Source organism: Prionailurus viverrinus, chromosome A2, assembly GCF_022837055.1.
Source record: "Prionailurus viverrinus isolate Anna chromosome A2, UM_Priviv_1.0, whole genome shotgun sequence".
Lineage (NCBI taxonomy): Eukaryota > Metazoa > Chordata > Mammalia > Carnivora > Felidae > Prionailurus > Prionailurus viverrinus.
The window spans coordinates 150,334,512-150,352,750 of record NC_062562.1 but is presented as its reverse complement, the minus strand read 5'-3'; the positions used below and the strand labels follow the sequence as shown (position 1 = coordinate 150,352,750).

General features: G+C 46.1%; 1 protein-coding gene across 1 annotated transcript in view; it reads right to left on the bottom strand.

The window, feature by feature from the left end:
• Positions 1-5,362: 5,362 nt before the first annotated feature.
• Positions 5,363-18,239, bottom strand: part of EXOC4 (exocyst complex component 4) — a 754,902-nt gene continuing 742,025 nt past the window's right edge. The window contains exon 18 of the mRNA XM_047842944.1: positions 5,363-6,532. Within this exon, the coding sequence (XP_047698900.1) occupies positions 6,295-6,532 (238 nt within the window). The 3' untranslated portion in view covers positions 5,363-6,294. The remainder of the gene's footprint in view (positions 6,533-18,239) is intronic.

The window sequence follows — 18,239 nt, the reverse complement described above, 5'->3', positions numbered from 1 at the left end:
TCCTTGACTGAACAACACATCCCTGTTGCTTCTATCTCTAGTGCAAATGTGCTGACGGGGGACTTGATGTTGGCAGAGCCATCTCTTCTCCCTCGAGCCTCTAAATTTGGCTTCTGTTCCCATCACTCCACTCAAATGGTTCTCATTGGTGCTAATAATTTCACCCTTTTTTAAAAGCCCCTCACTCTTTCTGCTCTCATCATGGTCAGCCTCTTTGTTGGGCATCCTAGTCAGGATAGGCAAGGTTATGCTGCGGGACAAGCAACTCCTGAATTTCAACAGCCTACAACAAGGATTCATTCCATGCTTACACCACATATCCACTGCAGGTCAGCTGGGGCTCTGCTCTGCATTGGCCTCCTCCTGGGACCCAAGCATGCTGAATGGCTGCTGTCTGGAACATTCCTGGATATTGTGGCAGTGGGGGCAGTGAGCTCTGGAGGGTCAACCACAGCTAATTAATTGCTTTGGAAAATGACACACTTCTCTTCACAACTCCTTAGCCACTGAATCACAGCATCCCACCCAAACCCAAAGGAGCCAGGAAATGCCATCCTATTATATTTCTGGAAGGTGGAGAGCAGGAAATCAGGTACACTGCCCTATTCTTTCCATGTGAACATGTCACATCTCTGAAGGCAGGGCCTTGCCTTCTACCGTTCTACTTGGTAGCTTAACAGTGTGGGGCATATTTGGGTTCCCTGGAAGTCACTATGTAACCCCCTTTCTTCTCTTGGAGCTTCTTATTTGACCACTCAGAAAAGCGGAATGGTGGGGACAAATGCCGTCTCAAGTTTGATCCAGCTCTTACGAATCCACAACAGGTGCACTACTGAGAAACTGAGGTCATCGCTCCACCCCAGATTAGAATAAAAGGAACATCCCCTTCCTCTGCCACCTTCTAGGAAGATTATCTAAGGACTCCTCCCGAAGCCCAGGCTCTCTTTACCCCCAGGTGTCTGGTTAACAAACTTCCTGTTTCAGGGCAGAGAAAGAAGAAGGGGGGTATGGGAGAGTCACTTGGGAAACTCTCTTAAGCAGGCTGCTGTTCTGAAAGGTCCAGGACCTCCCAGCAGTGGAAAGGAAGGCAGACTTTGGCATCTGGAGCAAAGAGGGGAGAACGGTCCCACCTGGAGTGTTGGTCCCCAAAGCTGGGAAGAGATGGTGGCTGTGGATTCCTTGCGGCTCCATGTGCTTCGAGGGCGTCCAGGGCAGGGGTGAAGTGAGGACACACAGATGACGATACTGTCTTCACCCCCGTTTTCCTGACGTGCTTTAGCAGTGCAACGTCGACACAAAGCAAAGGAAGGGGCAGGGGGGCTCTTCCCTACCTCCCGACCAGGAAACCACGAAAAATGACTGCAGTTAAAGGCTTGTGCTGAGAATAGTAAGCGGGTGCTCAGGGCTAGATTTGATTTGGGCGGGGGAGACATATTCTCACCTGAATTTCATAGATCAATTTGCGATCTTATTTTAGAAATCCATGACCTGACATTGCTCAGCCCGGGCAGGAAGAGTAACCACAAACTCAAATCCCAGGCAGAAGGCCATTACGGATGTCCTTAAGACCCGGTCCCTAAAGGCTGGTGGAGCCTTCAGAGTTTAATGAGATGCGCATAATACATCAGCAGGCAATGAGATGCATATTCATTAATCGCTAAAAGGGAAGCGGGGCCCAGGAAGCAGACAGCGGGAGGGTGGTCATCCTGTTGCAAAGGGGGCTGCAACAAGGAAATAACAAAGTCAAAGTCAGAACTATTGCTGTGTGGGGGTGCCCAGCTTCCACCTACAACAAGCAGCATCCTGGCCGCGCCCCCCCCAACCCAGCACATCCCAGGCCTTTCTGACAAACCCTGTCAAGGCGGCTGCACTCCTGCACCACATCCATAGAGCAGGTCCTCCGATATGGGCCCATAGCTCCTCAAAGAAACCGACAAAATAATAATATTTTCATTAGAATATTATTATGCATATGTGATAATTATTATATGCCAGGCACCTCTTTTATTTTATACCTTAACACTGTGGGATAAGAGCTATTATTGTTATTGTTATTGTTATTATCCCATTTCACAGATGAGGAAACTGACAGGGTGCTTAACAACTTATACCACAGCAAACCACTTATATGAGGCAGAGGTGACATTCTGAGCCAAGGTACAGAGGACTCTAAAACCTGAGCATTTAGCTGCCACCTGGCTGGTGCTCTGGCCTGTGGTCCAGGTATGGATCATCTTTGGCCTCCAGCTGGCTGGGCTCAGCCCCTGGGCCGAAAGTTCTTGTTTCCAAGAGTTTTGTGGCTATATTGGCCACAGCGAGCTGGGGAGCAGCAGAGGAGAGTGGGAAAGGCAGTCCCCAATCCAGTCCTCTGGGAGCCACAGGAGAGGACACAGTCGATGAAGGTGTTAAACTACCAGAGGATATCGGTTGGAGTTCAAATATAGCACGTGCGGGTCCCTCCTTTGCCCCAAGGGGTGAGAAGAGAGGGGTTCCAAGTCTGAACTCCGGTGTTGGTGTCCGTCTGGGCCACGTCTTAAACCGAGCCTTGGTTTCTTCCGCAGAGCAGGGACGGTACTAGTAACAATCTCGCAGGATTCCTTGCGGATTAAATGGAATAACGTGGTAAAGCATTTAGCACAGCACCTGACACATATTAAGTGCTCAGTAAGCGAGACCCGAAATAACGTAACAGCAATCATAAAAGTACGACCAGGTGCTGTTTTCCTGGTTTTCGCTCGCGGTAAACCTTTGTGAAAGAAAGCTCGGCCTGCTAGGTACGTACATTTGGGCTGAAGAGACTGCCAATTTCTCTCCTCCTCCAGCATGCATTGCAAAGTCAGCAGGAATCTGAGGCCACTTTTCTAACAGGGATGGTATATAACGGGAGCTACACTCACCGGGCACCCCAACCTCGTTTTTCCCCAGTTGTGTGTGCATACGCATGTTGTAGGTACGCTGAAAAAATACATGTGCAGCTTTCGCGGGTCACTGCATTCCCAGCTTCCCAGGGGCTCCTGCTCCAGGTGTGCGAATGTCCTGCCAATATTTTTAACCACAGACACAAGTCCTTGGCAGGTATGTTAAAGCGGGTCCTCGCGTGGTGCACGTTTCCCCCGACTCACGCCCGGCCCCGTTGGCAGAATCCTCTCTGCTTGTTTGCATCCGAGTTCACTGTTGAGGAAACTTCCAGCTCCATTCCAGTGGTGTTTGCATCCCATTACACCCAGTGATAATGAGCTAGATCTCATTACCGCCCAGCCCAGTTGGAAAAGGATTTGCTGTTTTCAGGGGTGAACCTGTGGTGTGCCTCTTAGTGCACCTCTTCGAAATTCCAGGCAGGCTGCCCGCCTCAGCCGGATCAGGACAACTCCTTCCAGCTGCGTGCACTTCATCACAACTTCCGTTTCAGGAAGGCTCTGCCGTATTTCACATCTGGTCACACGCTTATTAATGACGTACTTCGTATAACAACTACGGCTAATTAGGACAGAGCCGAGACCTTTGCTGAGCCAAGACTTTGTTTGCCTCTCCTTGGTACCTCATTACCCTCCCTCCAAATGATGCCCAATTTGTTTTACATCCCTGCCACATTAAGACAATTGCTCTCAGGGGTGTGTGTTTCGGCACACGCTCTGCTTTTCGAGCACAATCTTGTTGATCGGGACACTTCCTCGTTTTCCTACCACCTCCTGCTACAAGGATAGCCACCTGGCCAGATTTCTCGTCGCATTTGCCTCCAGTGCCGTGGAGTTCAGCTAGGGCTGGTGGAGACCCGACACCCTCTGGTCGAAATACCTGCGCCCTGGTGCTAGGGAGGCAGCCACAGCTATGTTCCAGAGGGAGGATCCGGAACACAATGGCCTCAGTCCCTTCGTGGGACCCGGGAGGCAGGGATCCATTTGCTCCATCAACCGATGGCTCTGGCTAGCCAGGGAGGCACAGTGAACAGCGAGATACAGTCCCGAGGTGCCAAAAGGGCAAAGCTCAGAAGAGAGCGATGGAGGGCCGGGCTGAAATTTTCAGTCCTTCATCCTCTGAGATGCCTTCCTAAGTGAAAGGATATTCAGTCTTGGTGGATGGAGTGGCAAGTACAAACTCTGGGGAGGGCAAGATCGGAGTGGAAGGATAAGCTCCACGTCACAGGGGGCTGCCTCTGTTGCCTGCCACCACGTGAATCCCATTATCCCCTGAGCTCTAAGGGGGCAATTACGTCTTTTTGGCTGAATGAATGCGGTAGTGCTAAGACATTCCCGGATATGACTCGACAGGAAGACCATTGGGTGTGGTAGCCAATTCAACTTGGCTGTATTGGGGTTTTTCTCCCCAAGCTATTTGAAACAGAAACTACTGACGGTCAGGCTGAGAAAACATTCAGGCAAGAAGAGGGGCTGGGGCTTCTGTGAATGATGTCACTCTATCTGCATTCGTTCAACCGTCCACTGAACAGGTCATGGGTTGTCCTTGAAAATGGGCTGTCCTTGAAATGGGACAATGGGTTGTCCTAAAAAATGTCCTAAAAAATGAATAGGTTGTCCTAAAAAAATGACCGATCCTACAAAGAAATCTGCGCCTTGAGTGTCTTGGACAAAGAGGCATAGGCCATTTTCTCTGTGCAGAACCCACATTTTTCAATCCTCTCATTATTGGAAGCAAAGCAGGGGTTCTCCTTTTTCTAAACGCTCCCCCGCAGCAGCCCATCGGCCATCTTCCTGCTGGTTCTCAGTGTTCTCGGCATCTCTCCTCCCTCCAAACCCGTGTCCCTTTCCACGTCCACTAAAACCCTCCTAAGCACTCACCAATTGCACTCCTGGCTCTTCTGGCATCCCCAAAGCACCCCAGGGTTCTTCACCTACAGTGGAAGGAAGGAGGAGAAGGGGGTACAGAAACCATGCTGGGAAGTCACAGCCACTAAGAGGAGGCCTCCGAACCAAAAAGGTCAGCTCTGGGTTCCCTCGTCTCCCTTCTCCCACCCCCGCTTCTTGGATAGACTACTTTTCTACGGTGTTGTTTAGAAGCGGGATATTCTTCCTTGGTTGTCTCCTATGTGGGTTCAACTTCTTTCCGACCAGGCCTCTGAAGCACACAGATTTACGGGACTCCTTCCAGGACCCTCCGGAAGACCATCTTCTGGCCGCCTGCTGAATTCCCACCGTCAGCCCTGATTTCTAACTCAGCCCTGAGTGCACACCCCACTAGGGTCTTGGTCAGAGTCCAGTGTCTGGGCTCTGTCTTAAAGGTAGACAACAAGGTATCCTCCCTCATTGTCTCGTATCTAACGCTCTGCCTAGCAGCATCTGGCACATATTAGGCCCCGAGGGAATGTCTGCTGAATAAAGAACATGAGAAAGACAACACACAACACTTCGGCTTCTCAAAACATTTTTTAATTTTCTGCTTTTCCTACCAAGACCAAAGCTGTACAATTCTGGACCATCACAACGTGAGGCATGACCGTGTATGGTCAAAGTCCTTCCTGCTCTCCTCTCCACGTGCTCCCGAGGTGTGTCCCGGGTGGTGAGTGCATTACTTTCTCTTGTGACTTATCAACCATGAGTATCAGGAGTGCTTGGAGACGTGGGAGCCACGGTGGGGTCGAGTGTGCCACGAGCGGTGAACGCCCATAACCCCGGGGAGCACTCTGGAAAATGGACTCAGCTGTGGGTGCACAGAGGACGAACGTCATGCTGTCTCATCTTCCGTGCACTCAGCTGGGTGGACCAGGGCTCCTTTCTAAGGTGAGAAAGTCCTAAGGGCTCATATTGAGAGCAAGTAAAGCATCTAAGAAGCACTCACATCCAAACAATGTTTAACTGAGAATAAAAGTTCTCTACTCATCATCTTCTCTTGGAAAGTAGAGGGGAAAAAAAAAAATCAAGAAGAGGGTTGGATCGCCATTCAACCTTCCATTTTTGTCATTAATTTGATGGCTCTTGGTTTTGAGACAGCAGAAAGAAAAATGCAGAGGCGATACACTGACTAGGACCTGGGTACAAGCTGCTACACAGAAAGCTGTCTGTCTCAGGGACTGAGATAAAAGAACTTTTTCCCCTGGCCCTGGAGAGGTCTTGTTTTGGTTAGGAGAATTTGTTGAAAACTACAGCCGGCTTGGAGAAGCCACTGATTTGATCTTGGGAATAGAGACAGAAAGTAACACACAAAGACTTATTTTACTGAATTGTAAACCAACGGGGTCAGGAGAGTAAAAATCTACTGAAAGAAGCAGTTACTCATGACTGAGTAAACAAAAATGACCGCCCCTCCCCACCCCCACCCCTCCCCCAGAAGTGCACCCAATTAAACCGTAGTTATTTTCTTATCCTTGGTGGCTTGCTTGATGGCAGCCTGCTCACAAATGATCTCCTTGAGCCGCTGCAGCCTCATGTTCTGGGTGGTCTGGTCTCCCACCCCGGTCTGACTGCGGTGCAGCAAGGTCAGGGCATGGATGTACTCCAGCTCCGTGTACTTCACGCCCTGGTCCACCACCAGGTTCAGGAGCTCGTCGGCCGTGTTGTATAACATCTCGTAATACTGCCTGAGGAAACAAGACGGAATACTGTTCACCATCTCCACTGTCAGCCACTTATGTGGCTTTAGTGGTAATGAATATGCTGCTTGTAAATACCTTATTCAATAAACATTTATTGATCACTAGGCATTGTTGTTCTAGGCTCTATGAATATAATGGGGAACAAGACAAGCACATTCTCTGTCCTCTTGGACCTCACTGGAGCTTTCTTCTCGAGACCATGTCCAAATGAAGACTCGGGGAGACCTCACATCTTTCAGGGTCTCAGTTCACTCGAGATTTCCCCTAATGTTACATTTACCTGGGAAGATCCAAAGAAGAAGAAGTAGGGGCGGAACCAAGAGGAAGAGAAATAATCATCCGGCAGGCATTGCAAAAACCATTTTTGTCTCATTCGATCCCTCATCCATTCACTCACTCACTCACTGGAGGTTCTGTGCAGTGTATGCTTTTCTCCTCCATAAGGTGGGACAATGATACCTTTTAGAGTTATCAGAAGAATGAATTCATCCATATAAAGCACTTGGAATGGTGTCCAACAAACATACATGCTCCGTAAATATTAGCTATTATCAGAGATAATAATAATGTATTAATAAAGTCATGATAGTAATATAAGTATATAATGATGAGCAAGACCTAGCCTCTTTCCTCAAACAGCTCAGAGATGAGTTGGAAGGATAATGAGAAGTAGAGAGACCATGATTGTGTTTTTGTTGGCAAAGTGAATTTCCACGTAATGTGTCATTTATCCTTCACTACACCTAGGGGGCTATAACTCCCTTTTTTCCAAAAAGGAAACTGAAACATGGTAAAGTGACAGGACTTGTCTAATGTCACAGAGAAGAGAGGGACTGTGGCAGGATATGCACCTGTTTCTGACTCTCAGTCCAACGCTCCTTGTTCACAGAAAAAGACAAGAACAATGTTCCAATTGACAGGAGGGAAGTATAAATGTTATGAATTTATAGGGGAGGAAGGAGAAAGCCCACCATGTGGAGGGGAAGGTGAAGATTCAAGGAAGACTTCGGATGGGGTAGCATATTGTCAGGCAGGGCTTCCAGGAAAGAAATTCTAGACTAAGGGAAAAGAGAAGAGCAGAAGCAAAGATTCCTCCTGGGAAGAGGACTCTGGTCAGCCTGGGGATGGCAGCTAAAAACCAGAGTTTTGGGAAAAGGCACTTGAAGCCAGAAGACAGACTATTTGATGATCAGGCTAGTTAAGTTAATAAAGAACCATAGACCTAGTCAGTTCAATAAAGGACCTCCCTCCCTCAGCTCTCAAGGTTCTGTTGGGAGCAGAAGCACCATCCAAGTTGTGCTTTTGGAAGATACATGTGACAACAGTACACAGAATGGTCTGGGAGGGAATTGGTTATAATTCTAGCAAGAAGTTGGGGACTTGAGATCCATTTGGCTGCAAGGCCATTAGCCCGGGTGGAGGAGAGAAGAGCACGTGCATCACCGCGAGTCTCCAGTAATGCAGAAGCAGGATGGGGGAGGTGGGAGTCAGGAAAGGGGAAGGCAGCCATTTGCTCTTCTCAGCACCAACATTACGCCACCATATTGTTCCTCACCGGGTCTACACCGAGGCTCGGACTTGCACGGCTACTACCAATTACCCAGGAGGTAAAGCTGAGCGCAGGCTCTGAGCCAAGCAATGCTATCACAGCTGGTTAGGCAAAGGACAGAGGAGCCTTCCTAGGCAGTTTACTTCCTTCTTTCTGACTGGAAAGGCAGCTTTGCCTCAATGGAGGGACAGACCACGGCAGAAGGCCCGAGGCAATTCCAGAGATGAAGGGATCTTACAGATCTACCAGGGTCGTTGAATTTGAGCCTTGAGTTTGCTTCTTGTTCACCAAGAACATCTTGATAAAAAGTACAACCTCTGGGAGAAGTAAGCCATCCTTATAGTGAGGAATACATTCTAGGAGCTCATAATTTCAAGAATATTTTATGCATTTTTGCTACAATGGGAATGTGGTCGGTAAGGGTGTCCTTTCACGTGGCTAGCTCCTTTTCCTGCTCTGCTAAACCTCCTTTTCTAATTAACACACTCTGAAAAAAAAAAAAAGAATACCCTTTTGTGAATATTTCCTAAATAGTGGCGGGTAAGTGCTCGTCTTATATTGGCAGGTTTACGAGTACTCCAGGCAGCAAATGGTTCAACATCCTTGTGCAGAGGGTTAGCCCTCTCTTGGGGCTAATTTTCTGTAAATGAAGGTTCACTTTAACCTCCTGGAACCACATAGTTGGAAATCACTGGTCAAAGGTAACCTTGAATGTAGACAGAGGTGCTTCTTTTTTTTTTTTTTAATTTTTTTTTTTTAACGTTTATTTATTTTGGGGACAGAGAGAGACAGAGCATGAACGGGGGAGGGGCAGTGAGAGAGGGAGACACAGAATCGGAAACAGGCTCCAGGCTCTGAGCCATCAGCCCAGAGCCCGACGCGGGGCTCGAACTCACGGACCGTGAGATCGTGACCTGAGCTGAAGTCGGACGCCCAACCAACTGAGCCACCCAGGCGCCCCCAGAGGTGCTTCTAATAGGAGAGTCAAATTAACTCTAACCTGCAGACTTCTGGGAGCCCAATATCAGATACAGTCAGGAACTTTTCAGAAGTTTCATGTTCAGCACAAAACCCGTGTGAACCACCCCTACTCCACAATGCACCTGTTGTAACTTAAAAAATACTATTTTAATCTTTTTAACGTTTATTTATTTTTGAGACAGAGAGAGACAGAGCATGAACGGGGGAGGGTCAGAGAGAGGGAGACACAGAATCTGAAACAGGCTCCAGGCTCTGAGGCGTCAGCACAGAGCCCGATGCGGGGCTCGAACCCACGGACCGCAAAATCATGACCTGAGCCGAAGTCGGACGCTTAACCGACTGAGCCACCCAGGCGCCCCTAAAAATACTATTTTAAAGAAAGGCTTGATGCTGTAGGAAGACACATCATATTTTTCCCATGGCTCTGCATGTCCCTTGGCACACCATGGCTTCCTCCCTGACACAAGCCCCTGTTTTGACAAATGAAGCCCTGTATCACCGAATTCGGGTTCCCTTAGATGCACAGATGAGGGAGAGAGCTGTCCATTTAGGGACCTACCTGAGAAGGCATTTTAAAACACGCTCAAGAAAACATGTTTGAATCTAGACTTACCGAATGGAACAAGAGAGCATTTGGGGCTCAGGATTCTTTCAAAGCCAGAAGAGATTTGGTGGTTGCAGTTCTTAACTGGTGGTTCTCCAACTAGAAAGTGCTTGGGAGCTTATGAAAAGTGCAGATTCTTTAGGACCCACCCCAGCTATTGTGATTCCCAAAGGACTTTGAGCCGGAGTCTCTCTGGTGTGCAAAGAGTTACAGAACCACTGCCGCCCATCTCCTTGAGCCAAGGACCTAAAAACATTAGGGATGGTGATGCTTTTCACTGAGATTAAACCAAAGGAACTGGGTTTCTCTGTATTATGACGTTGATATTTTCATCACTTATCTTAAGAGGTAACATTGAGCCCATCTAACCAGATGACATTGGATTTCTTTTGAAACATCTGATGAAATTTGTTCCCAGAGATACTGGCTGGTTTTCTACAGAGACCACTGTTCCATGCTGGCAGCAAGCAACCAAAGATGCCTGGATTTCTAGTCCTGGATCCTTCAGCGGGATAAGTGATAAAGGGCGTGCCACTTAAGTCCTTAATGTTTCAATATCCTCTGTGCAGTGAAGACCTTTATAAATCCCAGAATGACGTTCTGAAGTGGACTCGAAGACTAAAAGAGTCCTCAAGAGCCTCTGATGAACCGGGCCCCAGAATTGCAAAGCTGAGTTATTAAACAAAATCGACAGGTAACTGATGGTGTTTTTTCTGTAGTTAGGGAAAAAAAAATTACCCATAACCACGATGATATATTAGATCATAAAGAAACATAAATATTTAAAGATGGAATGAAATTCATTCATCTTGCAGAACAGCACCCAGTAGCAAAGGCTACATTAAATCAGCATAGCAACAGTTGCAATTGGAGATAGAGAAAGGGTGCTACAAGGTGCCCCAAGGAGAAAACAGGAAAATGCCCCAAACTTTGCAATTAGAATGGGCTTCCATGATGAACACCGACATGCTGGAAGGAAATCATGTAACCCAATTGGGATAAATAATTCACCAGCACTTATTGAGGCCCCAGGAAAATGAAAGCTTGATCTTTATCATCAAGCATTACAATAGCAGCCATGGCTTCTGGGCATCACGGTTGTAGTACATACGCACTCAGCTGCCAGGATGGGATCAGTGAACACACATCTGATTTAGGCATTTTCTGGCTCATGACTTGTACGGCAACTCTCTTCATAGCCCATAACATTCGGGGGCCAATTGCTAGATGTGGCCCAAATATCTTATTCTGGAAACTGGAGTTGCGTGTCACCCTGATAGATGGAACATTCTATGAGGAGGTGGTTTCCTCCCGTGGTTGGTTTCTCTCTTGCTTTGCTGTGCACCTTTGGGCGGCATTTCCCAAAGTGGCCTGAGTGGAGAGGGAGGCGGGTGGAGGGACAGGAAAGTGGTGGGGTGATGTCACGTAGGCTGGTCTCCTGCACCCAGTCCAGAATAGGACAACATTCATGCTTTGTTCTGGTGCAGGCAGATTATTTCCTCGTATCTTCCTCATGTTCCCTTTTTCAATGGGCTGTGCTAGTGTTTTTTTTTCTTCTTATTTTAACGGCATTGAACTGCAACTCTTTCTCCTCATTGATTCCGTGGGCAAATATTTATACAAGTAAGGATAGGAAGGGCATGTTGGTAAGTTGGGCAGATCTTCTTAAAGTTTTATTTAAAAAAAATTTTTTTTTAACGTTTATTTATTTTTGAGACAGAGAGAGACAGAGCATGAACGGGGGAGGGGCAGAGAGAGAGGGAGACACAGAATCCGAAAAGGGCTCCAGGCTCCGAGCCGTCAGCACAGAGCCTGACACGGGGCTCGAACTCACAGACCGCGAGATCATGACCTGAGCCAAAGTCGGACGCTTAACCGACTGAGCCACCCAGGCGCCCCCTTCTTAAAGTTTTAAAATGAAGTCAATTTCATCTTTTGCTGACTGGGAAATATACATGTCGTATAGACTATACAGACTAAATACGAAGATTAAGCAGTTAAAAGAGTACTTCTATAATTCTACTATAAAGACATACCCTGTTTGCACATTTCCGTCACGTTTTTGTTTTCCATATATAAGTAATGCTCTACCAGTTTCTCTATTACAGTTGAAATATTTGGGTTGACAGACTATTGGACACTTTGTTTCTAATTTTAAAACCTTTCTTTCCTAGGGCGCCTGGGTGGCTCAGTCGGTTAAGCGTCCAACTTCGGCTCAGGTCATGATCTCAGGGCTTGTGGGGTCAAGTCCCGCGTTGGGCTCTGTGCTGACAGCTGAGCCCGGAGTCTGCTTCGGATTCTCTCTGCCCCACCCCCACTTGTGCTCTGTCTCTTAAAAAGGAATAAACGTATAAACGTTAAAAGCAAAAAAAAAGAAAAAAACAAAAAAAAAACACCAAAAAAACTTTCTTTCCTGAGGATGGATTTCCAGAGCAGATTTAGTCAAAGGTAAGTATACTGTTCCGGACTCCAGCAATGCTGCCAAACCGCTTTCTACAAAAACTGCATCACTTAGCTTCCTACCAAGAACCCATGGCAGCACCTACTTCCTCATATGCTTTTAATATTCATGAAGTGAAACCATTTTTCACCTACTTATTGGTTTTTAATGCACATAGGTCTGAACATACATATAAGCAAACTGTACTGATCTTTTTGTATATTTTGAGTATGAATACTTTTCTTATTCTGGCTCTTCAGGGGGTACCTGGGTGGCTCAGTCGGCTAAGCATCTGACTTTGGCTCAGGTCATGATCTCACAGTTCATGGGTTCGAGCCCCGTGTCGGGCTCTGTGCTGATGGCTCAGAGCCCGGAGTCTGCTTCGGATTCTGTGTCTCCCTGTCTCTCTGCCCCTCCCTTGCTCACACTGTCTCTCTCTCTCTCTCTCTCTCAAAAATAAATAATCATTAAAAAAAAATTAAAAAAAAAGAGCTCTTCAGAAATTTCTATAAACAAGAAGGAGCATTCTAGTCTCTCAACCCTGGGGGTTCTACCTCCCACTCTTCCATACTCATTGTAAAAGATACCACTGCCTCTCTGAAAGATCTTGCAAACAGTCTCAGCTCTCTTCTGTGTAAACTGAGGAAAGAAAGCCCCAATACAACCAGTCATTCCCACACAGCAACTGCAGGTGGTCGGTCCCCTAAGCCTGGGGGTGGGGGTGGAAAGAAGGTGCTGATTGGGGGCTGCCACAGTCCCCGGGAGACCTCTGCCATCTGCTTCCCTTTATGGGGTGGGGTTCAGAGTCCTAAACCCCTGAAGGAAAACTGCATTTGTCAGGGATACCCAGCTATGTCTCATGCCGGGTGTTAGAATCTGTCCGGACTGAGGTCCCATTAAGGTCTAGCTTTTAGGTGCACTGGCATATTCAACCCTTTGCAGCAGAAAGTGCAATCATCCACATCGCCCAGATGAGCACAATGAGCTACAGTGAGCATCACTGATTCATCTGTGGCCTCAAAATCAAGGACTCTGAACCCCGTATGCACTGCAAAGCCACCATAACATGGAAATATTGGAAACTGTAAAAAAGCACTAACTGCAAAGAATACCTGTATAGCAAATTTTAGTCACGATTTAAGTCAGATGAGCTAAATAAAATTCACACACTAACTCAACGCCTCTGCCTTCTGTTGTAACGGGACAAGCCAGTAATGTAGCAATTCAAAAATTCATTTACAAACTCTGTAGCTGTTTTTTTTTAGGTTTACTTGTTTCGAGGGTGAGAGAGAAAGAAGGAAAAGAGAGAGAGAGAGAGAGAGGGAGAGAGACACAGCATGAGCGGGGGAGGGGCAGAGAGAAGAGAGAATCCCCGAGCAGGCTCTGTGCTGTCAGTGCGGTGCTGGACTCGGGGCTCGATCTCACGGTTTGTGAGATCATAACCTGAGCCAACATGAAGAGTTGGATACTCGACTGACTGAGCCACCCAGGCGATGTAGATATATTTGAATAACAGTGGGTTTGATCTGGGAATTCAGAGCTCTAACACAAATAATGAAGTCATATTGTCAAGTCAGCATTCAAGAGTTAACAGAAACGAGTTTTGGCTTTTTCACTTTGTCACCTCTCTATTTCCCGCTTTTTGCCCCCCCCCCCCCCCCCCCCGCCCCTGAGCAGGAAATGGACAAGGTGACCTTTCTTTCCAAAAGTTGGCTGCCCTTCTGACTCGTTACTTCCTGGAGGAAGAGGGATAATTACGTAATTTCATTGTGAAGACTTTCTCCTATAGTCTTTCCAAAGATAATGATAGTGTTGATGTCAACAAGAGAATTAGGCACTGAAGCTGACTTCTTAAATATTAAGGTTTGAAGGAGGAAGATCTTACCCGAATAGAACTTAGTATCGCCAGTAGCCTCCCCCAATTCTTTTTAGCCAACAGATGAAGCATTTTGAGAACTTTAATAAAAAAAAAAAACCCAAAAAACTCAGTAGTAGAGGGGTCACTAAACTGTTGGGGAAAACATTCAACTCCTGTTTTCTCTGTTCACTCAACGGCATACATGGTAACAGGCAGGGAAATGGAAAAAGAGAAAGGAAAGGAAGTGAATAATCCATAAACTGGATAAGCATCCCATAAATAATTAAGAGGTGGTTACAGCAGGAAGACTTAGAGAAGTAAATACTCAAGAGATCAACTAAGCTCAGATTCTGGTTAAGTCTTTCCCTCCCCTCTAACTAGCTGTGTGACCTGGGGCAAATGCTGTTGGCTCTTTGGACCTCTGCTTCCCATATGAAAAACAAAGAGGTTAGAGCAGACGCTATTTAAGCAGTTTTTGATTTTAAAACCTTTATAGCGTCCTCTGCTTGGTCCTTTAAAATCCTGGGCTTCCATCAGAATTAGCTGATGCTGATTTTCCCTAAACTGCAGCAGGCAAGACGCAGCAGTGACTGATTTGGAAACATCCCGCACAAGCGTAAACTTAGCTCCGATGTGTACTTTCCACACCAATAATAAAATGGATGGTAATCCTGTGTGTCAGAAGAATAAATTAGTTTATTCAAAAATATAATATAATTGCTCTCATTTGTCTTCCCCTTCAAAGGAGCTTAGAGTTTATTACAGACATGATTGAAAATTCTAATTTGAAATAGGTGAAGTTACTTCCATCTCAGGAATGGGAAAACTCAGGTAGAGAAAAGCTAAATAATTTTGGGGGAGTTAGTGGCAGAATTAGATTTATGTTCGAAAGGGACAGTTTTGTGTGTGTGTGTGTGTGTGTGTGTGTGTGTGTGTGTGTTGACATTTCTTACGTCGGATTGTGCGCAGGGTTTTGTTCTGATCAGGACATCCCAGGAGAAGTATGGTCTTTAGAAAAGACAGTGTAGAAATTCCCTCAGCTGGTGGCAGCAGAAAATCATTCAGGAGGCAGTGAGACCCTGAGAGTCTGCTGTGCTAAGGTTTGCACCGGCTTCGTTGATCGGTCATCTACCTACATTTTCTTCATATAAAGCGGCACACACATCCCTGCCTTCACCAACAGCGCTACGTGTAAAAGGCAGTTTCCTATCGGCCCAGTTCTGAGAACCACCATGCTTCAGTAGCACTGGGGGTGTCTCTCCGGAGGAGATGTTAAAAGCTAAAGTTGGCCGTGTCCCTTCCTTTCAGGAACCTATCCCGATATTCTTGATAGCGGCCGCCAGAGCTGTTGCTTAATTTCTCTTCAGAAAGTACAACCATTCAAAACAAAGGAATTCCTCTGCGGCCCGTCACTTGACGCGGTGACTCTCTCCCAAGCTCGGTTACCGTCGCTGAGACGGGAAGAAAATTTCTTCTTGTTCCCTCAGCTAGAAATTTTGCTCCCCACCTTCGAACACCTTCTGAATTTATAATATCCGTGGCTGAAATTTCCTCCTCTACAACTTAAGGATTCGTATGTCACTCTCTGCTCCATCAGATAATTTTTTAAATTAAGTTTTCTACAGCAGGGCTGGAGGAAGATCAGCATTTTAAATTCAGTACAATTAAAACTGTGTCTCTTTGGTCTGGGACTGCCTTCGGTCAAACCCCATTTGTATGAATAATTATTCAGTCCATTAAGAAGTCTGCTCAACTCCTTCTCCCATTTTGAAGGTTTTAATAAATATTGATCAAGCGCATTTCTGTTTGCACTTGCCAAAGCAATTCTGATGGATTCATCTTCTGATGTTATCAAATAATGAAATATGAAAGAGTGAATAGAATTACCCTCTTGTTCTGTGATTTTTTATTTAGGTCCTTCATTTTACTTTCATAATTGTGTTTGTCTCATGCTCCTGTAAATGCTCTTTTGATTATCAAAAGGTGAATCCAGGTTAGGGAGAGTTATGCTGTGCTGAATATCACTTTGGAGAGTTTTTTTCAATTTGAAAAAATAATTTATCGAATATCATAGGTTGATAAAAGAAGATAGCATTCTGTACTTTGGTGGCCTCAAAGCTACATACTGTTTACCAATTAGCACAAGGCCCTTATACTGTATATTATTTATACTTCCCAGATCAGCAATCTGGGAAACAGCTGCTGACATAGGCAGAATAAAAATAATTCGGAGGCCCTCTGGCTTTTTCAGTTTTAAGCAATTATCAACTTTTCAATAAATAATGCAAAGGATTTCTTCAAAGGAAAATCTAGTATTATTATCCCTAACACTTAGGAAGCTCTCATCACATCTTAAAAGTTAATACAGTCGTGCCCCCTTATCCACGGTTTCGCTTTCTGCGGTAGCAGTTACCCGCGGTTGACCGCGGTCCGAAAGCACATGACTCTCCTCTTGATACATTGTCAACAGCAGCCTGACGCTGGGTCACAATGCCTGTGTCATTCACCTCGTTTCGTCTCCTCACGTAGGCATTTCATCATCTCCCAGCATCACAAGAAGAATGAGTTACAGTACAAGCTATTCTGAGAGAGAGACCACATTCACATAACTTTTATTACAGTGTACTGTTACAACTGTTCTATTTTATTATTAGTTATTGTGGTTAATTTCTTACTGTGCCTAACTTACAATTAAACTTTGCCATGGGTATTACGTACAGGAAAAAGATAGTATATATAGGGTAGTGGTATCTGTGGATTCAGGCATCTATGGCAGGGTTTTAGAACATATTCTTGTGGATAGGGGGGACAACTGTGTAACAGAGAAAGTTACAGAGGTATAGTCCTTGGCTTCAAGAAGTTTCTTTTATCCACACTGTAAAAAATACAATGCAGGGTGCCTGGGTGGCTCAGTCGGTTAAACATCTGATTTTGGCTCAGGTTATGGTCTCACGGTCCGTGAGTTTGAGCCCCACAGTGGGCTCTGTGCTGACAGCTCAGAGCTTGGAGCCTGTTTCAGGTCTGTGTCTCCCTCTCTCTCTGCACCTCCCCTGCTCGCTCACTCTCTCTCTCCCTCTCTCAAAAATAAGATAAACAATAAAAATAAAAAAAAAAAAAATCCAGGGTCCCTGGGTGGCTCAGTCGGTTAACATCTGACTTTGGCTCAGGTCATGATCTCATAGTTTGCAATTTCGAGCCCCATGTTGGGCTCTGTGCTGACAGCTCAGAGCTGGAGCCTGTTTTGGATTCTGTGTCTCCTCCCCCCTCCACCTCCCCCCCCCCCCCCCCGCCTCTGCCCCTCCCCTGCTCATGCTCTGTCTCTCTCTCAAAAAAAAAAAAAAACAACAAAAACACCAAAACACAGAAACCAATATGGACCCAGATCAAAGGTTTCTAAGACACTAGGTAAATATTTTGTTTTCTTTTTTAAAGTTTATTTGTTTGTTTATTTATTTAGCGAGAGAGAGAGAGAGAGAGAGAGAGAGAGTGTGTGTGTGTGTGTGTGTGTTTGAGGGAGGGAGGGAAGGACAGAGTGAGAGGGAGAGAGAGAATCCCAAGCAGACTCTACACTGTCAGCAGAAAGCCTGACGCGGGACTCAAACCCACAAACTGTGAGATCATGACCTGAGCCAAAATCAAGAGATGGACGCTTAACCGACTAAGCCACCCAGGAGTCCCTAGGCAAATACTTTAAAGTAAAATAAATCTGGACTTGCCAGCTAGCCTGCCCATTCTGCTCCTCTCTCTCGGAATGTGAGAAAGAAGAAAAGAATCGGGGGATCCTAGACAAGGTACAGAAGCCAAGTGACTCCCAGTTTGTGATGAGATGGAGAAGTGAAGGGGTAATGGGTGTTGGGTTTCTGCATCTATAATATGGAGATCCTTCTGTACCTGGAAGCATTTGGGCAGAAAGGTCAGCAGGGATAGGCCTGGACTACAAGACCTCCACGGAAGAACTTGCCATTGGAGTATTAACCAACGAGGCCAAGATAATGGATTCATTCCCGTAGGTGTGTTGGTTCTATTCTTTAGCCATTGACTCCGCCCCTAGCCAGCTACCTCACTAGTGTGTTTAGAGAAGGTCTGAGTGAGGTTGAAAGGATAGTTCGCTGCAAGCCATTATATACAAGAACTGCTATTCAGCCATCAGTTATCCGAGTTACTCAGACCCTGACTTGTGATTTTTTGGTCTTAGTTAGGGACCCTAGTACACTTCTTGATACTGTGATAGGGGATTTCTCTACTTTGCTGAGACAAAAA